This window comes from Ruditapes philippinarum, unplaced genomic scaffold (assembly GCF_026571515.1).
Source record: "Ruditapes philippinarum isolate M1 unplaced genomic scaffold, ASM2657151v2 ctg7685_1_1_1_1, whole genome shotgun sequence".
Lineage (NCBI taxonomy): Eukaryota > Metazoa > Mollusca > Bivalvia > Venerida > Veneridae > Ruditapes > Ruditapes philippinarum.
The window spans coordinates 15624-43318 of NW_026862986.1; the positions used below are offsets into that span (position 1 = coordinate 15624).

The 27695-nt window shown below is 32.3% G+C and overlaps 3 protein-coding genes across 3 annotated transcripts; 2 read left to right on the forward strand and 1 right to left on the reverse strand.

The window, feature by feature from the left end:
• The first annotated feature begins 13721 nt into the window (after positions 1 to 13721).
• Positions 13722 to 14960, forward strand: LOC132720831 (carbohydrate sulfotransferase 12-like). Its single transcript, XM_060705055.1, has one exon. The coding sequence runs from the start codon at positions 13722 to 13724 to the stop codon at positions 14958 to 14960; it is 1239 nt and encodes a 412-aa protein (XP_060561038.1).
• A 7592-nt stretch (positions 14961 to 22552) lies between these two features.
• Positions 22553 to 23493, reverse strand: LOC132720832 (uncharacterized). The gene is made up of 2 exons (XM_060705056.1): positions 23340 to 23493; positions 22553 to 23033 (listed from the first exon to the last, which is right to left on the reverse strand). Exons 1-2 carry the CDS (start codon positions 23449 to 23451, stop codon positions 22573 to 22575), a joined length of 573 nt encoding a protein of 190 aa, XP_060561039.1. The 5' UTR covers positions 23452 to 23493; the 3' UTR covers positions 22553 to 22572.
• Positions 23494 to 24708: 1215 nt separating this feature from the next.
• Positions 24709 to 27497, forward strand: LOC132720833 (circumsporozoite protein-like). Its single transcript, XM_060705057.1, has 2 exons — positions 24709 to 24724; positions 27100 to 27497. Exons 1-2 carry the CDS (start codon positions 24709 to 24711, stop codon positions 27495 to 27497), a joined length of 414 nt encoding a protein of 137 aa, XP_060561040.1.
• The last annotated feature ends 198 nt before the right edge of the window (positions 27498 to 27695 follow it).

Here is a 27695-nt window from a genome sequence, read left to right on the forward strand (position 1 = left end):
GTAAAATACCTTTGCAAAACGGACACCTTCTTTACAAAATAATTTGTAGTTGTATCAAGTTGTATCAGTTTTTAATGGAGAAGAATGATACTTAAGTGCAAATATAGAAAATACAATCCGTAGACCTTTCCTCATCGGCGATAAAGAAATGCAATACGACAAAATCAGCGGTAAAGTTCCGCGGCGCTGAACATAAAATGACTAAACGGAACGCATAACCTACTTGCAAAAATATATTGTAGCTTAACCATTTATAATATATAATAATTTTAAAAATTTAATGTTCAATTTCAAATAATAAAGCTCATCTGTTCTCACCGATTATTAAGAAAATGAATACAATAAATTCGGCACGTAAAAGACATAAGAAATAACGGAATTGACGGAAATTATTGCTAATTACAAGTAACAAAGGTAGGCATGCAATTTGCACATAGCTCTCTCCCGATAGCGAGAGACCTTTTCAAAATTTGTAATTCTTTCTCTTTTTAAAAAAGAAAAGAAAAAAGAAGTCATTCCTGATTAATACAGTGTCCAGGAGAGGTTACACTGGAATATTGAATTTTGTATCAAAAATAGTAATCACTCCCATTTCGAACTCACGGGAACAATTTTAGAAGCATGCTAAGGCAACACTGGAACACGTTGTCATATGGGTGTGCGATCACGTGTTTCAATGTATATTGCATTTGATACAGCTTTTCGGAATTTGTAGATGCTTATGATAGGTACTAAAATGCGACCGAAAAATGCAGCCTTAATAGAATTGTATTACATTTCCATTTTTATGGAACCAATGAGTGACCTCTGCTTTTGACTTAGGTTGTAAACAAGAAATGTTGTTGGACGTTATTACCTAGCACATAATTTAAATAGTTTAACCAATATGCAACCTGCAATGAAAATACAACTGCGTCGTATCATATTTTATTTTCAACTGCGTCGTATCATTTCGTAAAAATCATTATTTTCTTGGAAAATAAGCATCTCTTTTTAATGAAAGTTTAATAAATGATGCAAAATTATGTTTTGAAGTTTATGGTGAACTCTGAAAACGAGTATATAATTGATTTGAATGAAAAAACGATAGATAAAGCAATATGAACTGCGTCGTATCCACACATTTTCATAAAAATTCTGCCCCGCTTCGAGTTGCAAGTTCGCTATAACTTTTGTTTTACAAAATAGTTGTGCAAGCAACATATACCGAACGAAGCGGAAAATAGTGTAGCGTGTTAATACATATATCTGGTTTTCAGTCATTTCCAACAAAAAGAGTTATATACAAAAACATACATTTTTCGCTCCAATATGGCGGCGTTTGTTTACATTTTGTAGGATACGACGCAGTTTTGATTCCCAGCCCTGACACTATTAGCGGCATTTTCTGTAGAGTGAATCTGACTGAAGAAACAGTTTTAAATAAAGGCACATTTAAAACTATGCCCACAGATTTCCTTGATGATGTCAGGGAAATTTGCACGAATGAATTAGTTCAATTTTTAAATTATTACTTTAACTTACAACATGAAACATTTAATGATGATACTTATAATCTTTATTATGAAGTTTATTTTATATTATTATACATGTATTATTATATTATTTTAAGTAATAGAAAGAGCACCGAAACACGAGGCTATCTGATTTGTACGAGGGGGCGTAGCCTCCGAGTATAAATCAGATTGCCGAGTGTTTTGGTGTTCTTTCTCTTTTGTATCATAGTCAAACATTAAAAAACACGTTCCCTGTTGTCACAATTTTCAACCCCGGGAAAAAGTAACCAATGATCGAGCATCTGAATATGATAATTCTGCCGCTTTCCCTTTCTCTGCCGTCACAATATGTAAACCCCAGCAAAAATGAGCTAATCAACGGGCATGATCTGGAGTGCGGATAACTGATACCTGCACTCCAGTTACCGCACTGTGCATGTATATGTATACGATTTAACTCTGACACTAACCCACAGAAAGGCCCCCAAACTATGATACAATAATATAATACCGGTCATAGAATATACACGAAGAAATATATATGTGGCATATTTCAAATCTGCTAAGACTGCAAAATACATGTACCTCGTTTGAAGGGACTCCACTGAGGTTTAAATGCCTAAAAACATAAAATTGAAAATTCTAATATAAATCAAATCTGGCACTTTAAACGGACAATATAAAAATATAACAAAGATTATACTCTGAATTAGATTGAAAATGGATAATTATTCTGATTCCATGTGTAAGCGTTTAAAGTCTTTCCAATTTTAGGCCATTAAAATGATTATTTCGGGGAAAAACGGAGTGAGCGAATGATCTGAAAATTTGCATTACATAAATTATCGATATGGAGCTTCATATAAAAAATGGCATAAAAAATTCTCCAAAAGTTATCCAGTCCCGTCGTTTCAAAAATGTCTCAGTGGAGATCTTTGAAACAAATATTTACCATTGAATCAGACATCAATTCCGTCTGTACCGGAAGTGAATGTAAGATTATAATATTATCACACATATTGACCATTAAACCATATAACGTCACCACATTTATTACATGTTTCCAGTACAATATGACGGTCATATTGCAATGAAAACTTGTTATAAATGTGCTGAAATATGTTTTGCTTTATTTTCTTATTAGAAAAGGCTGTTCTTAAACATGGTTTATTCTAAACAGATCTGGGTTCATGATGCTAAATTTGAAATTTACAACACTGGATTTGAGTCTTCTCTTCTTGTTGTTTAAAAAACAATACAATACAAAAGGAACAAGTGATTTTTACAGATCATAATGTTGCTTATATTTTTCATTTAACCAGGAATCTGAACACCTGGTGACCAGCAATATAAACAAATAATCAGGGCACTTTGAATGAATTATGTTCAGAGTTAAACGGCAGAAGAGAAACGAAATCGGTTCATGTGAGCTATGATGTGAATCACGCTGTGATTTTTGTCCCTTGTGCATGATTGGCTCATCATTCTGGACTTGCGTTTATCAAATGATGGCTCAAAATAGTGAAGGTCATTTAAATGAACAACCTTTTGAAGTGCCGATATCAGATGCTCCGAGATGTAATAAATATTTTAATACACTTGTGGAGATGATTGACGCGCGGTTTATAAACACAAAAGATTCATTTAGATTTTTATTTGTGACCAATCCATTTAGTCTGTTGTTTTCAGCTTTCGTTGATAAAATTGTTGGAACTTATCCAACATATTGGAATACCTTTAAAACTGCTGATCCTTGTGGTGCAACATTGACATTTGTGCAATTTCTACGAAACATTGTGCAGATATACAAATCAAAGCATACACTTGACTGTCATGTGGCACAATTTGAGACATGTTAGCCATGTTCATTTGTTGCGAAAATGAGAACATTGAAGGAAGATGACAAAGAAGCAGACACTATACCCATGAGTCAATTTATTGAACTTTTGTGTAGAACACGATTTAAATCAATATCAAAAGAGCGGAACTGGCTGAGAAAACAGGCTTTTATTGAGGCATTTTAAAGTGCTCCATTTGATATTTTTGGTGAAATCAGGAAAATTTACGCAAATGAGTTTTTTTATTAATTGATTACTTATGACATATCTGATGAAATATAAAGTAGATTTCTAACGATAATAATGTTCAAAACTATTGACTTTTCGATTTCAGTAATATTAATGACAGAATAGAAATAAGGAAGTAAGGTGTATACGTGGCGTAGATATAGATTAACTAAATTAACAAATGCATCGTTGGCCCATGTTCCGATCGAACCACGTGGCTACTTTCTGTAATAGTCTATCTAATTTCTTGTAAGCTTGTTCACAACTCCAAGATTTTAACGTATGTGAATAAACAAACAGAAATGCACCCATTGTAGTAAATTATTAGTCTGATTTGTAACTTTTGTCAAACAATGTTTATATCATGCATAAAGTCACCACTAAACATGGGTATAACCAATAACAATGTTAAAATATATAATGTCAATATTTGTCATATCTAACATTTAGGAACTAGTTACGTCAGTATTTGCAAACCAATTGAAGCACACCTAAAATGGATTGGCCTAATATGACAGAAAGTGTTAATATTATAAATTGCACGAAGAAGTAGAAAACTTACTTCTAAATCAATATGTACTGTTCTATATCTGTTTTAATGCATTCGTCTAGATAAACAGTCATGTATTTCCGTATTTATGTTTAAATAATCAGTCTATGATTGTGAAAAATAGTGTTATCACATATGATATATTATTCTTGTATGTTAAAAAGGTCCATAAATCTTTGTTTCATTATACTTACGGAAAATCAATATCAAAAATGTTAACAGTAAGATACATAGTCACAGTCACGTGATCAAAATGGCGAATTCTCCACAAAATATATAAAATTTTGAATTCATGGATTAATTTGATAATCTTGTAGTTTTATGTGAAATCAGTGTTCAAAAAGTTGCATTTATGTGATGATAAAACTTTTGCATGTAGCGGATGAAAATTGTGCTCTGTTTACATAAAGGATTATCTCCAGAGATCTAAGGCAAATAAATTAACTTGAAAATGATCTAGTAATGTAATGGAATGTCCGCGGATTTATTTAATATTTTCAATGGAAAAGATGTGACAATGCTTCGGATAAAAAACGGAAAGCTAGTCACAATTCTATTAAAGACGTGGATGAAAGTAAAACCGGACGATTTTACTCACACGGTAAGTGGTGGTTTACAAGAAATAAACTCTTCTTTTTAAAAATGGCAACAGTACAACTGTTAATGTAAATACGCGTCTCAATAACGTGGCAGGAAATAAAACCCACAGTGTCGTGTTGCTATAGGTAATTACTTCAAAACAGAAAAATAAAAATGATAATAAAATCTTTTGGTTACATATACGTGTACATAGTTACTGAAAGCTAAATACATTTAAATGGACTTCCAACGAAAAAGAAAAAGGAAGGAATTATTCATCACAATTATAACAATGAAAGTATAAAAGAAAAACAGCAGTACAAATTATCACAAAACAGTAAAAAGACCTCTTTTTACCAATCAAAATTGTTTAGAGAAATCGACTGATAGATATAATACAAAAAGGAAGACTGTAGTTTATATAAGATTTCCACCAACATTAAAAAGAAACTTTCCATAAAATAGTTTCCACAGACCATGGTTGTTCTTAAATAATATTCTTTTAATCAAGAATCTTTTAAAAGCGTTAATAAAAGATCAAGGTTAACCATTTTTATTCCATACCTTTATTATTATCTTGTATTACTGTTTCTCTGTTATTTTTTTCTGTTTTACGGTTCCATAAAAATTAAAACATCGTTGTTTTGATTTCTTTTATTACTTCAATTGGTGGATTTGATAACATAGAGAAAAACAGAATCCCTAAAGAAAGCCCAACACGGCAGTATTGAAAATGTTGCAGGGTCGGTTTGATTGAGCCTGTTCATGGATGGTACTGTCAAATGCAAACTACCGTCCACACCCCCGTAGCACCGGCTTAAGCAGAATTCAACATTTAAACACGAAAATGGTGAAATTTGTAATCTAAAAACATCCGCAGATGTGTTCGTAAGGCGGTTATCATGGAAGGTTTAATGTGACACGGTAGGGCTATTCCATGAAAAGCGGCGTATTGTCCCTAAGTAAAAGAATCTGTGTGCCCAAAACATGAAAACAATGGGCGAAACAAAATAAAATGTAATTAATTTATGAAGCCTGCATATTAAAAACAGGGCGTCAAAAGACAAATTTAGAAAGCAGGCAACATATCCGAAGGGTGATTAAACAGTAGGAACCACCCACGTTGACAAATGCCAAATAGAAAAAATACCACATAACATGGATAAACAACAATAATGTAAGAGGATAAATCAGTTGTGGTAATGTAAAAGATTGAATGACAGTTACCTTTCATATCAGTGATATTTTCCTATGTTCAGTTGTTTATAAACAGTTTGTAAAATTTTGAAGTTTAGGTAAGAAATTTAAGTTGAAAATATTTAATTTATTATGAGTAAATACCATTTCTAATGTTTTGGCGGACTCGAAATATTTGTTTTTGTTTGGTTTTTTAGTTGTTGTTGTTTTGTTTTTTCATTTCCTTCTATGTCAATTGATTTTGCTCTACTCAACATTCCACTTATTTTGTGATCAATAATTTGGTTAAATTCTTTGTATTTCTGTTGATTTCGACCGTGTCTTTAATTCTGTTTTTATTTCTTGTTTTATATTCGTAATCAAGTAATGTGCTATTGTTTAATCCCCATATATCAATTGAATTTTCGACATTTATGATATCATTTAGTTTTTGCCTGTATTTCTATGGCTTTTTGATTTCCGTCTCTTTAATCTATTTGTGTATCTTATATTGTGTTAAAATCACCCCCAATAATGATTTCCTGATTTATTTTCCTTTCTTTTGCATAAAAAAACTCCAGCATTATCGTCGTTTGGTCCGTTAACATTTATCATATTAATTAGTTTTTTGTTTAATACAATCTAAAATCGAAAACGCTAAAATTTCTCAATTTAAGTAAGAATCAAATTAAATTGCGACACCCTCGCTTGAACTATTTTTCCCCCTCAAGAAAGATTTAAAGATTTGCTTGCCATTCATTTTTTCCATTTCAGTATCAATTGCAGATGAATGCGTTTTGTTTTTTTGTTTGTTTTTTTTTTGTAACTAATATATTTGAAACTTTTTAGATTTTAGGAATTGAAAAATATGTTGTCTTTTTTTATAATTACTTAATCATCTAACATTGAATGAGAAAGAATCATTCTGAACTTTACTATAAAAAAAAAGGTAAATGTAGGCACCATGTTATCGGAAACGATCATACTTCTGCAGGATTTTTTCATTGCTAAAATTATTAAATGTATTTTTCTTCAGAGTTATGTTAACAACAGCAAACGTTTTATTATGTGTTTTTAGATTTTTAAAAGGGCCTCTGATTGCGTGTATCGGAATGCCCTCAGGTTAAAATTGTATATGGAGTGTTAGCGCATTATCCATTAAAAAATTATATTTATTACGTTAACTTTTATTAATTGCAAAATAAGGACTTTTATTACTAAGGTTCTATCTATCGACACTTTTATCAACGTATCAAGAAATGTTAAAATATTAAACATTGTGGTTCCGACTAATGGAAACAGACAATATTATCCGAAAGGAAATTTATAATACGGGTTTAGATGATTGTAATAATGGTTAAACAAAGTGGGTAACAAAAGTTAAAGAAATATTAAATAAAAATGGTTTAAATAACGACTGAAATAGCCTAGAATCTGTCAATTTAATTATATGTATAAACATACGAATATAGACTCGTTTTTCAAACCTGACATGTTGATATAGAAAATGATAATGTTAAAGATTTTTATACAAATGTTAAAAACAATTTCACATATAAATTGTACTTAGTTATTTTGCCTAGCAGCATAAGAGTTATTATTGCCTTCTTCACATCCTGCACTTACTCAGCTCATAGAACTACATTTATCTGTGATTTAGTTGTCTATTCTATAATTGTATTTTTGTGCCCCCACTTTAAAGGAGGGTGGCATTTAGATTTACCCTTTCCCGTCCGTCCGTTTTTATGTTGTGTCGCAAGTAGCTCAAAAAGTATTTGACGTAGAGACATGAAACTTAACAGGAATATTAGTCAGTGTAGTTGTGCACCTGGAATTGTGCGTGTGAGGTCATTCAGTATTTGTAGAGTAATTGCCCTTGACCTTATAAGCATTTGCAATTTTCAACTTGTGTCGCCCGTAGCTCAAAAATATTTGACCTAGGGTCATGAAACTATATAGGAATGTTGCTCAGCATATGCAGTTGTGCATCTGGTATTTTGCTTGTGGATTAATTCTATTTTGTCCTTGACTTAGTTAAATTTTGCTATTTTCATAATGTGCCACGCATAGCCCAACAGTATTTGACCCAGAGTCAATAAATATTGAATGTTAGTCAGCATGTGTAGATGTGCACCGTGGGTTTTAGTTGTGGATATATTCAGTATTTCTAATACTGTCCTTTTAATTGTCCTTGAAATAGTATAATTTTGCAATTTTCAATTTGTGTTGTGTGTAGCTCAAAAAGTATTTGACCTCGAGTCATGAAAGTTTACAGAAATGTTGGTCGGCCTTGTGTTGTTGTGCACCTGCGTGTTTGCTAATGGATTTATTCAGTATTTTCAGAGTTATTGCCCTTGACTCAGTAAAAGTCGTTACAAAATGTTGTGTTATATGTACCTTGAGTGCTTAAGTTAGAACAAACCACTTTACAGGAATGATGATCAACAAATGTTAAGCTTGAGGCGTCAGTGTGGCATACGCGAGCTCTAGGTTCAGGCGTCAAACATCAACATAAATATTCTCCGGTTCATAACTCTATCATACATCAAAGGATTTTGTATTCAGATAGATAAGCATTTAGTATATTGATTCCTTGATGTCCTAGCATTTTTGATAGTCAATGCTTTAATTTGACATTAAATAAAATTGTTACTTATTTGTGATTCTAAAAACAACGAAGTATTTATCGCATATTATTACCTTATTTACATACATTTCACTGCTTATATTACTCGTTAAGACATATAATTCGCAAAATGATTTTTTTAAAAAAGACTTGTCTACTTTTTCATAAACTTGTTTGAACAATTACCAGTTTCGAAGGCTCTTAAGCGCACATTAGGGTCTATTATAATTAAATACATTAAGAGTTCGGTTATTTTTGCAATCTAGGTCAACGGTAACAACCGAAGTGTGTGACATTAGGATGACCAAAGCCAGTCGGACATTCGAACTTATTTTAAGAAAATGCGGACTGAAGCTGAAGCGTTACTATAAAGTCGTACTTGCAGCAGCGGTGATACTTTTGCTTCTTGGGTATACTCAAATAAATGACACAGGTAAGGTATTGCATATTACAAATGTATTCAAACCTGTTCAAATTGTAAAAATAAAAACAATATAAATACATGTATGATGTATTTTAGAGGTTGTATTTCTTTGGATGCAAACAAGCATATGGTACTGCTTCATTTTGTTACTAGTGTGTCCTAAACATGCGTCTCTTTAACCTTTGTTTTAATCGTTGAACCATTTAACGTGCCTTTTTCTTCTGCTTTTTATAAACCATTGAGTACTTTTGTTATGATCATGAGGTTTTTTAAATATTTATTGACATTATTTATGTGTAAATTCATATGAAATTCTGTATCTATAACAAGTGTTACAATTGCACATGACGGGGAATCAGCTTACACTACCTCGTAATAAGGAACACGAGAGAATAAATAAGATTGAGGTTTGGTGTATCAATTAACCGTTTTAAAATGCAAAGAAATGTTTTACATATTGACCTTTAAAAGACATTACACTATCGTACCCTGTTTGTTCTTTATGTTTTGACTAAATTAATGTGTTTTGTCTTGGCATTACTAGTTGTATTCATCTTCTCCGTATTTTCTCCGCTTAACTGTTTGCCATCCAGCCTTCCCAATTTTCCGACATAAATTTCTTTTACATATGCCTTAACTTAAACTCATTTCAATTATTTATTGCCCTTCCCCTTGTCTGTCCTCCCTTTCCCCTTACATTTTTGGTTGTCATAGGTATTGGATATTGTTGAGCTGCATTTCATTAATATTGCTCTTTTTTGTTCATCTTTATTTTTATATTTTGCCTTATTTCTCCTAGATTACAATATCTTACTTTATTAGTTCAGCTTGACGATGTACAGGGTATGATTCTCAACAGACACACAATCAGGACAGACATTGGTGAATCAAGCTATTGGTCGACATATCTGAATACCACAGAGGCGTCACATGTTAGTTTGTACCTAAAATTGAATTTTAAATCAAGTTATTAAAAGCTTTATCCAATCTGCTTCATAACTTATCAATTAATATATTTATCGACACCCTGATGGGCTCAAACCATTGGCAATTATTTTAATTAAGACAAATATATTAATTTGCAATATTTTGAAATGCCAATCTCTCCCGAAGACTTGGAAAAAAACAAAGTATTGCTGAAATAGATATTTTATTCATATCAAACATTAGTGTAAATTGTTTATTTTATATCAATTAAGCGAAATACAATCAAATATAGTGTTGAATATATATTGAATAGTTTTTAATATAATACTATATAGCCACAATGAATTATATATATTTATTTATATTGATATTTATTCATATATAATGAATAAACTCAAGCTTATTCAAAGTATGTCTTTGATGAACCGATACAAATGTCAAATGATTATACGGTCGGAACAATCAAAATTGATATCAAACCGTTAAGCCTATTCAAAACATAACAATTAATTGTGGCAGGTTCAACCGATGTTTTTTTATATCAATCAACTCTACAGAAATAAGCCATCAATTGATATGTAATAGTTACCGTACGAGGAATAGGTCTGCATAGTATTTACAGACCCGGGTGGCGATTTGATGACCGAGAGAGCGTAGCGTTGGGCTTTCTTTAGGGATTCTGTATTTATCTATTTTAATAGGCAATCCGGTCTGTAAATACTATGCAGACCTTTTCCGAGTGCGGTAACTATCTTACCTACATGCTCTTTTGTTTTTCTATCCATGCATCAGTTTTTAGCTCAGTATTCATTAATATTACTCACAAGAACATATTATTAATGTACTTTATCATGTTTAAGAACGCATTCCAGAGCAGTGCAAAGATACCATCCGCTACGCTCTTGTAATTCATTCGTCCACTAATCAAGTGTTAATTTGAATTTTCTCGTGTTTTTTGTGGGGTTTCATTTTGTAATAAGGTCAGGTAATGTACTTGTTGATAATGAAAGCAAAGGTAAGATCATTATTTTGAATACATAACATATTAATAATATATACAAATATTGAGGAAGATAAAAAGTTTTCTAATCATAAAAACGGAATACTTTATCTTTATATATAATAAATTTCATGGTAAATAGATGATCAGGCTATTTCTAATATAATTAAAATATACATGTTTTTCAAAGGAAAGTAGTAGACAGGGTTCTATGAATAAATATTAGTAATACATGTAGTTATACCGTCATGTAAGTTGGGTTTTTTGTTGTTGTTTTTTTATGATGGCTGATTTTAAATGTTTTTAGAATTTCATCCATGTTTGGAAGAATTTTCTTTCGGTGTATTCTTAATTAGAATCATCCTTTTTCATATGTTTGATAAGACCGCGTGTAAGCACGCGGTTTATAAAATGGAAGCGCAAGTCGTATTCTTGCGAAGAACAGGCGAGTACTAGTATACAAAATCCAAATTAAAATGTAAAAAAACTGGGAAAAAATGAGAAAAATAAAACTTAAAATCTTATACTTTAAATGAACTATACTCTCACTGAAAGTAATATTTTTGGAAAGAAAGATGCTTAAGTTGACTTTGATTCAAAATGCACCAATAATATAATCGTCGTATATATTACATAATGCAGAATTGTTAAAATAATGCAGGATTGTGCAAAATCAGACATAGTTGTGGAAATAAATGCCGAAAACTAGTATCTTATGAAGTAATATAGTTCGTCATATGTGTTAGGTATACCGAAAAGCAAACTATAAAAGAAAGGCTAAATGTGTGTTATTGTACTCAATAATATCGGCGAAACACAAACTTCAACGCAAGAACAGTAGCCAGTTCGTTTTTCTTACAAATAATCTGGAATATATGTTATGAGGGTCCGTACAGTCGTATGCGCTAATTCATTTCTATTATTTTGATGAAATGTACTTTGAAATATGTATATCGACCCTTTTTCCTATTTATAGTGGTCTTTACCCCCCCCCCCCCCCCCCATATAAATTTGCACAATTCAGCGTTATTTTTCAAAATTTCTGCGCTCACGCTGACTATTGTGTAATGCACGAGTTTCTCGACTTCACATTTTTTTCTATTGTATAGAGAATAATAAAAACAACAGGTCGGAATATATTTGCAGACCTGTTAAGCGGTCGGTAAGTGATTTACTAGACCGCTTTTAACAAAAGAGCCGGTAGGTAATTGATCATTTTACAATGTCCGCATTCTTCCGCCCCCCCCCCCCCCTCCAATTCGCTTTCATCGTGAAATCGAGTTTATTTTTCCTTCAAGACCATTTTTATTGTGCAAAATGACCCCAAAATGAAATGAAATGTAAACCTAAAAGAATCTTCTTTAAGAAAAAAGAACATTTTTCTTCTTTAGAAAAGCAAGGATGAGTTTATCATGTTTAAATGATACTTTTAGAGAATATCAACAGAAGAAAGTAGCGCTGATGTTGAATAATTTGTTATTACAAAGGTAGAAAATTGGGGTAGAAGTTTGACTTCAATACAAAATACTAAATCACTTTCACTGTACATATTGCCAAAAACTACATGTATTAGAAGTAAAAGATGATTCAGGTAAATAACCAATGATTATAAATGTACATCAAAAATAAAATATAGATAGTATTTTACTTTTTGAAAAATGAATCTTAAAGTAAATCTGGGACTTGATTTAGATTAGTTTTATAATAAACACTGACTTGAATTCATTTAAACTACATGTGAAGTTTCACTTCTGTTATAGGCATATAAAGCTGTATACTCGAGTTTAGTGCTTTCTCAAAAAGTAATGTCCATTATGATTTTTCATATATTGTTAATGCGAACTTCATAGAAGGTTTAACTGCTAAAGGAAGTTGAGCAGGTTATGGTTCAGTGATTCATCTGTATGATTCTCTATCTATTTATACTGCAACATATTCTCTCCTCTTTATAAGTATGATATGCAGCTGCAGGCCTGTACAATGAATGATTGAAATGTATAAGGGTCCCTACTTAACCTGTCAGATTTATTTTCATTGTCTGAACTATTTCCACGAAGTTTGTTCAAAGTTGAATTCATAAAAATGGCAAAGGAAGTTTCCCTACCAGGGACAGATTCGTTCAGGCAGTTTAAGGGATTTTGCTGAAAGTATTGAAAGTAAAATTCATAATGATAGTATATTTATTAATGCCTTTTTATGATTTCAGAGTGAGGAAAATATTCAATGAACGCATCAAAGTACAGATCATAATTGTATGATATTTTTTTCATATATTAAAGTTTCGCAGTCCTGTATCTGCATTAAGCGGTATTTTTCAACGAAACCTCTCCAAAGTCAATTTTAGGTATGTCTTGGGAACATTTTACTTATGTTCATACCGTCGTAACGCAAATGTGCACTGAATGTTAGCGTTACACTATATACGTGCGTCAGTGAATAAAGGATTGTTTTTAACTGAAAAATATGGATGTGATCAATAGAATATTTATTCCTGCAGGTTCATAACTAAATTTATAAAACTCGTTCACTCAAATAATAATATAATGTTCGGCAGCGGCTCGCATAGAATAAAATTTTATTCAACTCGTTCAATAAATTTAGTATTGAAACTACACTTATTAAATATCCTCTATTTATTTTTCGAATACGCTGGTCAGTTTGTTATCTTTGGTTGTTCAGAGAGTAATATCCGGTAACATGTGCATTGGTTTGTCAAAAGACGCTGAATTCTATAGCAGTATATATTTGAACGTCATTTAATTTTTCTTTGATAATATTTCTCATTTCTTAACAGAATATCACACTCCTGTAGCACCAACCAAGAAATCTGTTAGCTATTTAAAACAACGTTTGGTTGTTGAACAAGCTGTTTCGGAAATGTCTAATACATTGTATTCCTATTACATTCTCTTGCAGAAATCAGCAATCAGTAATAAAAGGCTGTTTGGTAAAACAACTACATACCCTACAGATGGATATAAAAGAGCAGAATTACTTCGGGAAAAATGCTCTTCCTCTGTTAGAAATCTGCATGCGAGAGTTCGAGTATCTTATAATAAAGCACATAACATTCTTTATTGTCCCCTTTGTAAAATAGCATCAACATTCTGGACTCGTGCTTTTAAAACGTTTGAATATGAAAAGAGAGCATTAGCTAAGAAGCATCCTTACGAAATAAAGATTTCAGATGCTCCAAGAAGTGATTTGTACTTTGACACATCTAGCGAATACATCAAAAGATCACACGGCAGTAGAAGTAAAATAAACGCTAAAGGTTCGTTTAAATTCTTATTTGTTAGAAATCCATTCAGAAAATTGTTTTCAGCATTTGTTGACAAAATTGTTGGACCCAATCCAATATTTTGGAAAGTATTTAAAACGAAACCTGAATATTACGATGTAGTTAACACATTGTGTGGTGCTGACCTCAAGTTTGGACAATTTCTAAAAAATATTGTTCAGACAGTTCAGTTAAACAATACACTAGACTGCCATGTGAAGACATTTAATGCATGTGAACCTTGTGCAATGAACTATACATTTGTTGGGAAAATGGAGACTTTTAAAGAGGATACATTTCATATTTTGTCTAAATGCAACCAAAATGAAACATTTGAAAAATTGGCCATTTTTGAAAAGCAGTTTAGTTCATTACATGCAGATGATGCAATCGACGATTCAATAACTAGTCCATTTAGTTGGACGGATGAAATACGAAAATGTATTCCATGGGCCGAGGCTTTGCAAAGAATATGGAGAAAACTACAGATAAGAGGGGTGATTGGTATGCAAGCATTTCCTCTAAGTGACAGAGAAGCTGAGAGAATTAATGAAACAAAGTTTATCGAACTTGTTAAGAAGACAAGGCTTAGAACGACGTCTAAAGAAAGGCAATGGCAAAAGGAATACGCTTTCATGGAAGCATATCAAACTGTTCCCTCTAATGTTATCAATGACATCAGAAAAATATATTCTCGTGATTTTAAGTTATTTGATTACGATGATATACCAAATAACTTGTTTAAGACTGATGCGTCGATTTTAGATTTTAAGTTTTTAGATTATTCTAATGTAAAGGAAAACTATTATCCTAATATAAAGAAATCCCTTCTTTAGTTTTCATTGATATGAAAAGCTGTTACAATATGACCATGTTATGTAACAGATATTTTTTCAAATATTTTTTTTCTTTGATATGGGAACAAATAAAATACTGATATGTAGTCTTAGGGAATGAATAAAGTATTTTCTTTTCAAAAATAATTCAAACTTTTTAAAGACAGGGTTTTTAATTATGTTTAGTTTTTTATGTTATCTTCTTTGTAATCGTGTTTAACCAGGTCTCTTGCCTCTACACCCTTTGGGCGATGGTCAAACATCCGACGACGCCAATTACGACGTCATAAGTCAACCCTTTCAACACCAGGTCACGTGGCACTGCATAATTACTATGACATACATGGAATACATAGAATACCTGTACCATGTAACATGGCCTTATTAATAGGGACGAAGTTTATTGCAATATGATGTTCATATTTTAACGGACAATAGGCGTGACTAACACAGTAAAGTCTATTTTTGCATATTTTGACCTCTTTATTGGTATTAACACGGGTTGTAAGTGCCTATATGCTTTTCCTTAGCTGCACAGCAAAATCAATCTAATATAATCAAAATAATGGCGGATACATCTACGTGTGTTATTTCATGTTAACTACTATGTGTATGTAATATGTTCCTTTGTAGATATTTATTATTTCTACTGCAGTTTCGTTTCTTTAAAATCCAAATTATTCTCAAAATAATTATATTTCTATTACAACCATAGTAGCAAGATATTTTACAGATTGTTTCGAAAATTATAAAATTATGTAGCGTGGACTTATTTTTTCCGCTGGCATGTACATGATATAATATGTAACCATTTTACATGAATCTGTGACACATTCTTGACTCTTTATGTATTTTTAATGCCTTTCATGACAAGTTGAGTTGAATAAGATATTTATTTCAAAAGATTGACTATTTTCACGGTGATTGACCCATAATTAATAAATAGAAATGTAAAGGATTGCCTAATATATAAGATTGCCCCGCCATTTTTTATCTATTGAGAATACTAGTAACATGTCCATTCTGAAGGACATCTATATAATTTCCGTTGTGCTGCATGACATACTGGATATTCATTAAAAGTAAAATATGAAATTGAAAACATATATGACAAATTGTAACTTTTACATATATTCCCAACATTTACACTTGACTGGACATAATAACACTTGGAATTGTGACGGAAATGAGTTCGCCGTTTGCATCCAAAAAAATACAATTCATTCGTAAATTTAATTAGATAAGAAGAGTAGGCATTTTAGTTTTTATAGTCAAATAGATATAAGTCAACAGAATCATCCAAAGTGTTTATATTTTGAATTGCTTGTTTACTCACAATTTGTAAGGAAATTTACTTCAAAAATACTTTATTGCTTAAGTAAAACCTCTTGGACAAATGAAAAATTTATATTTGAATATTTCAAATCATTCCGGATAAGTATCCAAAGAAAAATTATATATTTGCATTTAAGAATATTGTAATTTTTTTGTAGCACAAGATTAATAATCAACGGCTCGGTACACGCTACAGAATAACCAGTGTTTTTCTTTGCTGTAATTAAACGTACAATATTCGATATGTAAATAATGGATAAATTGTTTTACTAAAAACGTGTCAGACACGATTAAAACGTTTATTCTTTAGAAAGAGGAAACATGATTTTTATAGTGTTAAGATAGCGGTTTTAGACATGATAGATGCTTATGTGACGGAAATGTACTTTATAGTTAATTTGATTGCCTCCCCTTTTTATACGTTCGCCGTTTGCATCCAAAACAAAAAAATACAGTTCATTCGTAAATTTAATTAGATAGCAAGAGTAGAAATTTTAGTTGTTTTTACCGTCAAATAAATATAAGTTAGGAGAATTATCCAAAGTGTATATATTTTGAATTGTTTCTTTACTCACAATAATTTGTATGGTAATTTACTTCAAATGACAGACGCTTATAAGGGTTAGTTAAAATCAGTTTCAAGAAACGTTTTATTAGTTTAGCCAATCAAAATTTTTAATTTTATTCACTGCGGGGATGATGCTTCGCCAGCATATAAATAGAGCGTGTTTAGTGTGAAAATTCAGTCTGGTCCTGTCCGTTGGAGAGTGGAAACGAAGTCATAAATACTAACTGGTACGCAAAAATCTCAGATTTCTGGTACTAAGGTCGTTTTATGATTTCTGTAAAATTCCTTGGGCATAATTGTTTAAAGAAATAGATATTTTAATTAAGTTTTAGTTTTGGCTCCGGACCGTTAAGATCGAAGTTGTAATTATATTTACTAGTAGCCAGGCATCTTAGATACTGGTGCTAAAAATACCTTATTGCCTAAGTAAAACCTCTTGGACAAATGTTTGATAGAGTATAGTTTATTTTGAAGATAGTATTTAAAGAATTGGTTTTTGAACGTTTGGTTAATTTGAGATAAGGGATTTTTATATTGAAATATTTAAGTGAGAAACAAATTTGTGTTAGATTTAGGAATATAAATTTTAGTTTGTTTGAAAGTAAGTGTAAATAGAGTTTAATTGCTTCTTGAAATATATATTTTGGATAATTTAAGAATTAGTTGAAGATTGTTATTTTTGCATTTTATTATTTCTAGAGTTTTTATTAAGTTGATATCTAATCAAAAGGTTAAGAAACCACAAGGAAAATTTATATTTGAATATTTCAAATCATTTCGGATAAGTATCCCAAGAAAAGTTACATGCATTTGCATTTAAGAATGTCAAGATTATTTGAGAATATTGTGATTTTATTTTGTAGCAAATAGATTAAATAACCAACAGCTCGGTACACGCTACACTTAGATCTCAACTACCCGAGGAACATACCGCTGCATCTGAAATCATTTGTCATAAAAGTAGCAAATTTGTCATAAAAGTAACACATTTGTCACAACAGTAGTAAAGTTTTTATAAAGTGGTATTTTGTCTTCCATACAAATATAATATATAATTAATCACTGGCACTATATTAATTGCACCAAAATATAGTTCGGGAAATAGGTCACTGAGTACACTTAGGTAGTTTTAAAACTTAGTGATGGATTACTGCACCACCTTTTACGTGGTTTGTCCAATTATTCTATAATATAAAAATATCGTAATAGTGTTTTCAAATATATATACATATGTAAAGTGATATGTATTATATTGTATTATTAATTCAATGCTACACTTCAACTTAACATGCATAGTTTCATTCATTTTAAGATTTACGTTTGTTCCAGACTCCGAATGTCGGTGCTGGTTTTATTTATCAGAGACCGATTTACTAGGTTTTGATAATTGTTTTTATTTCAAAAAATCATGACAACTGTCCAGCGCAATGTTAGTAAGGTGCGCTCTGGTCCGTGCCAGAACAAAGCGTTCCCTAGCAATTAATGATACCCATATTTAGAAAATTAAATGTTACTTTATTTTCTTATAGGGCGCTTCCTGCATTTTGATTGGTCAAATCTGTCCCTAGAAATAATAATTTTATGCAAATGCAAGATTTGCCGCCAATCAAAGGCGCAATTGAAGTTTAGATTTTGGAATATAAAGTAAGAATCTTGTGTGTTTCAATTTACTTAGTTTCGAACACAGATACAATTGTTCAATACGTTTATTTTTGTTTTATTTTCCCGTGTTCGGAAAAATTATTGTTTATATAATTTTGTTCTAAAATAACTACATTTATTATTGTAAAGGTAAATGCAATTACAATTTTATGATAAGATAAATAAAACTGTATCATAGTTAAGGTTTTGCTGTAAAAATTGATAATCTGTAATTCTATCAATTAATAAATTTGTTAAAATTACTCACAGTAATTGTTATGGTTGAATTCTTTTGTATTTTTTAATTTGTAAGTATGTATGAATTGTTTGTATGTTGTTTGTATTTATGCAATTTTTGAAAGTATTAATGAATAACTCTCAGATAACCGCTATACGCTATATACGCTATTCGCTGTATGCTATGGGCTGTATGATGAAACACCGCGAAAATTCTGTAGTAACATGTAGCTCTACAGTCTCATGTAAGCGGAGGGCAGAACTGCAGTCAAAAGAAAAGCAAGCAGCAAAACGAAGAAGCGAGGAGGTTCGTCGGGAGCTTGAACTACAGTCGGCCCGGTACGAACTAGAACTGGCTAAGCTTGAGGAAGAGAAATTAATTTTCAACGAAAGATACGCGTCACGTTACCGTACGCCCTAGCAACTGACGTCCTAGTAGAAAATTACGTAATGGACTTACCTAGAAATATTAATACATGTAGTGAGAACTTTTGTAATCATGTTATATCTTCACAAGTTGATTCTCAGAACATTTATGGTTAACCTAAACATGAACTAATTTAATGGGAATCTTGATGCTTATTGTAAATTTCTCAGCAACTCCGAAATGAATATTGAGGCTAGGGTTAAGTGATAATAGATTAAGATTAAATTATTTATTTAGCCAAATATTGTATTGAAGAATGTGTAATTTACAGGTCTCATGTAGGCAATTTGGTAAATGGCAGTGCCAAAAAGAGTAATGACGTAAAGGGTCTAATGAACCTGTCACTCCATATGGAGAAATGTCACATAACTCTAACTCAGCTAGGTTTCGTATCCGATGTACAAATACAGAAAATCTGCGAACAATAGTGAGGAGACTAACACTTCACATTCGGATCCAGTTGTTCGAACATGCAAGTAGCCTGATAGAGCAGGGGCTCGAACTAAGTTTCAGTAGTCTTCTAACCTTTGTAAAGGAACGGTCAATTGTAACAAATACAATGTATGGTTATAATCTTACGAATAAGTCCAATAAACAAACGGTGAATTCGCATCGAAATTCTCAACTAAAACCTTCACAGCTTGTGTTGTCCACTGGCTCTGATAAGAGAAACTCAGGTAAACTGTAAGATGGCCCATCAATTAAGGGAATGAGCAGACTTTCGGTCAATTGATATTGATTCAAAGCCGAGGGTTATCAGAGAGCATGAAATGTGTGAAAACTGTATTTCAAACATGATGCCTAAAATTGTAGAGCTAATAGTTTTGTGGGGTTTCATGTTGTACCGGGAAACATAATACAATGTTTCAACCGAAATTCTGGCAAAAACCAACAATTTAAAAGGGTTGAGGATAAACATGTTGCCGCTTCCGAATCGTGGTGTAAACAGGTAAGTTTGTGCATAGTTCCTGTCGTCGTAGGAACAAAAACTATGCAAGTAGAAACTTATGCTCTCCTTGATGAAGGGAGTGATGTAACACTTTGTAGCGATAGCCTTGTAAAAAGGCTTAGGATTGAAAGTAAACCTTGTAAGTTCACGTTAACTTCAGTGAACAAATCTGGTCAAAATATGAATGGCAAAGAAGTACAACTACAGGTAAGTGTATTAAATAGGGGTCAGGTTATTGATCTTCAAAGAGTAAGGTCTGTAAAACCCCTGCCTATATCCTTGCAGTCGTTGCCAGACCGGTCTGTGACAGGTCAGTGGAAACACCTTAATGGTATCAATTTACCGAAAATTGGTGTAAACTAAGTTGAGTTGCTTATGGGAAGCGACATCCCAGATGTATTCTAGGTACAGGAATAGTGAAGGGGGAATAGAGGTGAGCCTTTTGCAATCAAGTCGATATAAGGCTGAAGTATTATCGGACCTACATATAATGAATCATCAAATGATCAGGGTAGTATCAATTTTCAGTTTGCATCTAGTACACAGTTGCAAATCGATAAATTATAAGCAATCGGCTTCCCAGATGGCAAGAGCTGTGGCACAGGGATGTCACAGGAAGATCGTCGTGAACTTTCCGTAATGAAAGGTACAGCAATAAAAGAAAACGGTCATTACAAATTGGGAATCCGTGGAGAAACCCAGACGTAAGCCTTCAAAATAAAGTTAAGATGGCTACGGTAAGACTTTCTTATTTAAAGCGAGATAATAAAGCTGTATAAAATAAAGGGAAATGGGTGTATTGAAATGGACTATGCTTCCTTATAAGATACCAGAACGGGATTCGAACCCGGCCATATTTGGTATCTACCTCATCATCCAGTTGTTAACCCAAAGAAGCCGGGTAAGAAAAGGATTGTCTTTGACTGTGCTCCTAAGTATCAAGGCACATCACTGAATGACAATCTGATACAAGGTCCTGACCTTACCTACTGTAATTCTGGCGTACTTGGTGTAGTTGCTGTAAAACTGTACCAGGTTGTCATGGAGGAGCTTGACATCGAGGTTACTGAAAAGTACTTTTGACGGACTCTATGATTGTTTTGGGGTACATAAGAAATAAAACGAAAGGTTCAAAACTTTCGTTGCAAATAGACTATCAATAGTTCAAGAGGTGACGTCACCACATGACTGGAAGTATGTACCCTCAAAGAGTAACACTTAGTAAGTATTCTGTAAAAAAGCATTTATTTTGGTTATTTGATGCAGAAAACATATTGCAGCAAGAAACACACATATTGTACTTTTCTTAGAGTGATGATCATCCATACTTGTAAGTTACATTTGAAAGAAAAGCATTCATGCGTAGTAGTATGCTATCTCATATTAAGATTGAACAGTTATGCAACTTGGCACACCTATACTCTGTAATAAAAAGTTTTATTATATGATTGAGTATAAAAATCTAAATAAAACTAAAATAGTGAAACAGATAAGAGAAGCTTTCGTTTAAATACCACTTTGATTTTTGAGAAATACATATTTTAGTTCGCGTAGATTTATTCTGTTTCCCAGAACATTCAAGAACTTTCCCACAACATTAGAATTTCGCACACACGAGAAGATAAAACATTACAGTTAAAACTATCTTTAATTGATTAATACAAAAATGTAAATAACAATATTCAAAACATAATAAATGAAATCTTTTCTAGTAACTGATCTGTTCCTTTATTTGGTTAAATAATAGCATTTGTATGTTTTTGTTAAAAAAAGTGTCATCCAAATCTTGAAAGTTGTATATATTTTATATAACATTCAATCCATCGTTTGTCGTCCACTTTCAACCGACATTAAATTGGAGCCACCACCACCATGCGGGCCTTGCTTTTTTCTTCTCATCTTGAAAGATACTTGACCAATGCTTCAAAGTTCTTGTATAACGATTCAACATAGAAGAGATTCTTCCGCTCGTTATAGGCCGCAAGATTACATAGGCAGTCATTTCGTCTTTGCCACGAGCTCTGTGAAACCACCAATCATAAGTCCGTACACGTCCGGCTACCTTACGAAGGGCATTCCTCCGGGACAAGCTTGCAATGTTTTGCTGGCGATTGTTAGATTGGCCATCGGTGAATATCCCAACACTTCAGGCTTTCACTTTCGGATGGAAATTCTGTAACCTTAAAAACAAATGCAATTCATTGCAACCCTCCCATTTTTGAAGTTTTTCGTTGACAATATTTTTATTACGGTATAATTTTTTAAATTTCCTTATCTTTTAATTTAAAACCAAAAGTATCATTTCTGCTTAATTTGAAGCAATTAGTTATGAAGTGGGAGAAATCTCAAAGTAGGAATAAATGTATGAAAAAGGTACGCCTTAATCTGAATACAACGAATATATGATGAATCTTATTTAAAAAAACAAGTCTTAAAAAAAACAATCACATGTTGATTATGAATACTCACCTTTAGAAGATTTGAACATCCCAATAGCTTGTATGAAGGCTTCTGCAGTATTTGTTCCACCACCATAATACATAGCTTTTGAAATCGCCCCTTGAATATCCTCGGTGGTTGCATGGTCATCAAAGTCGAAATGTTGATGAACAGTTGTGGAAAATGTGAGCATAGCGGCTTGATTGTACTGATACTGTCCATTCACTTTTTCAAACGGATTTTCTGGGCAAAGCAAACCTATCAATGTGCTTATCTCCTTGTTTGCCTTCCGAAAATTACTCCACCCTATACTACCAGAGCTGTCCATGATGAGTAGAAGGTCCCGGACATTTCCTTGATTCGTCTGTCGTCGCACAAGTAGCCTTCTTTCACCAGGGTTTATGTTAGGGTTATATTTTGGTCGTATAAAATATTGTTCAACATTTTTTGCAGTCTCAATAACTGTAGGTGTTATATCTAAAGGAACATAGAATAGTTCTTCTTATTAACAATTACAGTCACTACAAGGGAATGGATCAATTATTGATATTGATAGATGTTAGTTAAATAAACACATTTCACGTTAGTAAGTGGAATGTGAAAAGGTGATCTTGTTAAATAACAAATGTAGTAGACGGAAACAGCATTCTATTTTCCTGAAACAAACAATAGTTTAATTTTACATTCACAAAGATCCTTCTTTGATTTTGTTTTGATTTTCTATGTAAATAAATGCCGTTTAAATTAATATAATTAATATAACTTGTCTCCCTCGCATCTTACCTATGTATCTGTTTTCGACAAGGTCAGGACACTGTTTTCCTGTTCCGATGGGATTTTGTGTTACATTTCTTTGTTCTAAGCTGTTTGTCCAAATCCAAAATTTCCTCCCCATTCAGACCATTCTGAAAAACTTTGCAGTCGGCTTTTATTTCTGTTGAAAATGTGTAAAAAAAGATATTATGCAAAGTTTGTCTTTGAAAAATAAAACATGATGTTTGTATTTAATGAAAGATAAAAGCAATTTAGAAAACAAATCTATGGTAAAACAACACAAAAACCACTTTATAGAGCACACCGATTGTCTCGTAAAATATTGTTTGAAACAATATATTATTTGAATAAAAACGTTTTTCTTAAAGATTTAAAAAGATTAAACAGTTTAACCTCTTGTTTCACAAAGTGGTGGCACAATGAAACACCTCCAGGTGGAAAGCCATATTATTTTTCTTGATCTTGTTCCGTTAGTCCCAAAGACCCACTTGCCCATTGTAACATGAAGTCATTCTAACAGGGGATAAATTTAAACCAATCCAACATTTAACAAAAGGATAACAGCTTTATATCCAAATAAACTCATTGTTAAGTCTCAAAAGTTGTTTTCTAACAGAAAAGGCTTTTTATTTAATATTTCAAAAACTTGTTCCACGAATATTTAAAGCTGATAATTGATGACAAACCAATAGAATTTAAATACATGTGTACGTGTGTATGCCATTTAAGAAAGTTTCATGATTTTATAAACAGGAAAAAAATGTTTGCGTTACATTAGCTCTGACTAAAGGTTAAATAAAAAAAAAACTAACAAGAATCCACAGATTTTATCGTGTACAGGTTGCAAATGAAATATCAAAACATCCTTGTTTTTCATAAGTTTTGTCACGTAGTTTTCTTTTAAACGTACATGCAAGTTTAACCTTCCTTTAGATAGCATTACAAGTACTTTGTTTCACTCTGAATATAGATTTACAGAATTTCAGATGTAATCGTTTAATGTCCTTTGATTTTGAAAATACGTTGAGTTCAAAACGGTGCATACATTTCACAGGTACACGATGTGACTGCAAGAGACATGGGATGCCAGTTGTAGACACGCTATAACTTACAGCCATAATAATTGTAGCATTGTAAATAAAACAAGATAGAAATAAGATTTTAATCAAGCAGAGTAATTACACTATAAGTGATATGAGTATGTTCATCTCGAGTTATTACATTATTAACGGCATCTTTATTTGTCAAAAGGGGTGTGTGATTCATTAAAAACACTTGCTTGGATTTCACTATCGCGTTCATAAAAGACGAACACGATTGAAGTTTCACATAATCTCACTTTGATCTTAATAATGAAATATATTCAAAAGTTTTAATAATGGCTGTTCGAGAGTGTAAGGGCAGGATAATTACTTTCGTTTGTCTTTTCTTTATGTCAATTCTTAGGAAAGGGCAGAATTACTCATCCTTTTCTGAGTTAACATGGCGATCATTAAGGTGCCACACAAAAAATGTGAACTGCTTCGGTATATTTCAATATTCAGTACACATTTTTTCCCCAGAAAAATGTTCACGAAAAATGTTCAGAAAGAAAACGATATCAATTTTTTTTTTTAAACGAAACGATTTTCGAAATCTTATAGATGAAGTAATGATGTGTTCGACGAGTTATAACACTAAGCAATACTAGCTGCAGTATCTAATTTGAAAACATGACAAAAAATCATGATAAAGTTTGCATATGATTCATAAATATGTAATAGAAATATAAATTTTAAACAGAAACATTCCGATTTTGAAATGGTACAGTGCAAAATTTTTTAAAAAACTGGAAAAAAATTTGATTTTTTTTGTTCACATACCTTAATTTATATGTTGCTATTTTACTTCCCCAAGTACAAATCTTTTAACAATACAATTTACTTTAAAAGGAAAAAAATAAACAAATATAATTGGTTAGAAAAAAGTCAAGGCTTATTCAAACATACCAAGAGCATAAACAAAAGAACTCTTAAAATACGTGCAATGGCCAAAACAATTTGTTTTGTTCAAATACAGACATTTTTTTCTTCCATGCTATCTGTAAACATGATGTTTGTACCCCCTCGTCTCCTCAATAAGGAAGAAAAACAATTTGTTTATTTCCGCACAGTCACGTTCGATATGCCGACTTCCTTGTTATTTATGTTTATGTTTGGGCATGCTTATTGACAAAAAAAACCATAATGTTTTAAACCCGCATCTAGGAGCCGTGTCTATAATGTTGAAACAGGTATATTATAAAGAAAATAAAAAAATATATATTTAAATCATAGAAAAAAAGTAAAGGTAGAAAAGGTCGAGCGAATAAATAAACAAATACAACATTTCTTAAATAATGAAGGACCATACCGGTATTATATAATATACTTACATGCTAATATGATGAAATGAATGAATGAATGACATGAAATGAATGAATGAATGAATGAATGAATAGATAAATAAATGAATGAATGAATGAATGAATGAATGAATGAATGAAGAATGAACAATGGTCAAATTAAGACAAAAAAGACAAAATGTGAAATAGAAAAGCAGACAAGAAGTAAACGTTCAACTGTTTTGGGTGAGTAAGTGCCAAGAAGCTGTTATAGGAACCTTACGAGGACATGAAAGAGAACACGATTATTTCAGACGCTTTCATTTAACCAGTGTTTCTTATGTCACTTTACTGATGTCACAGATGAATTTCAATTCGAATGCATATACTGCAAATTGACATATAACTTACAAGACAAATGAATGTAGGTGAATTTTGAATTTTTCGCAACATAAGCAAAACTTACGAAAGTACGATACGAAGATGCGAAGACACGATGACGAAAACACAAAAACTCGACAAATTCAAGTCGATAAATACCGTCGTTTTTATTTAGTTCCGTCCATTGTTTTCTCGTTTGGGGCACACGCATTCTTTTACTTGGGGGACCATACGCCGCTTTTCATGGAATGACACTACTGTGTCACATTGAAGGTTCCATGATAACCGCCGTATGAGCACATCTGCGGATGTTTATTAAATTCAAAATTCACCATTTTAGTGTTTAAATATTGAATTCTGCTTAAGCTGGTGCTAGGGGGCGTGGACGGTAACTTGCAATTTCCATTACCGTTTATGAACAGGCTCAATAAAATTTTACAATTTTGCCGTGTTGGGCTTTCTTTAGGATTCTGTTTTTCACTATTTCATAGGGTCCCATTAGGACCATTGTGACAAACATATTTTACCTTATTATTAACCATGCGCACTGAATGACAATCTATATAAAGGTAGAAATAAAGATGTCAACGGTAGTTAGAAACAGCTAACGTTTAAGATTAGCAAAACCGAACAATGTACTAACCGTCTACTAACATCATGATCAAGACAGTGTAAGGTCATATAGCGAATTTCCAGCTTTACTGGAGGAGAAAGATCTCAGGTCCCTCCGTGCATTATTTCAGACACAGACTGGAAAAAAATGAGATTAGAACAAGCAAACTGGATAGTTTTTCTTATATGAAAGAAAACAGGAACACAAACCTACAAACGGTGAGAGGTTTGAAATCAGAAACCTTAAACCACTTAGCCTCATACGCCCTGCATCAGTTTCATACATCTAGAAAAAAACAGTAAAATAAAACTGATTACAATAAATTGTACACTTAAGGCCTGTTATCAACTAATTTTCAAAATTTTCTCCTCCGCAAGAGCTCTCTGAATCAGGGAATAACCCCAATGTTGTAGCGTATTGTGAATCAGGGAATAACCCTAATGTTGAAGCGTATTGTGAATCAGGGAATAACCCCAATGCTGTAGCGTATTGTGAATCAGGGAATAACCCCAATGCTGTAGCGTATTGTGAATCAGGGAATAACCCTAATGTTGTAGCGTATTGTGAATCAGGGAATAACCCTAATGCTGTAGCGTATTGTGAATCAGGGAATAACCCTAATGCTGTAGCGTATTGTGAATCAGGGAATAACCCTAATGCTGTAGCGTATTGTGAATCAGGGAATAACCCTAATGCTGTAGCGTTTATTGTGAATCAGGGGAATAACCCTAATGTTGTAGCGTATTGTGAATCAGGGAATAACCCCAATGCTGTAGCGTATTGTGAATCAGGGAATAACCCAATGCTGTAGCGTATTGTGAATCAGGGAATAACCCAATGCTGTAGCGTATTGTGAATCAGGGAATAAACCCCAATGTTGTAGCGTATTTGTGAATCAGGGAATAACCCCAATGTTGTAGCGTATTGTGAATCAGGGAATAACCCCAATGTTGTAGCGTATTGTGAATCAGGAATAACCCTAATGTTGTAGCGTATTGTGAATGGGGAT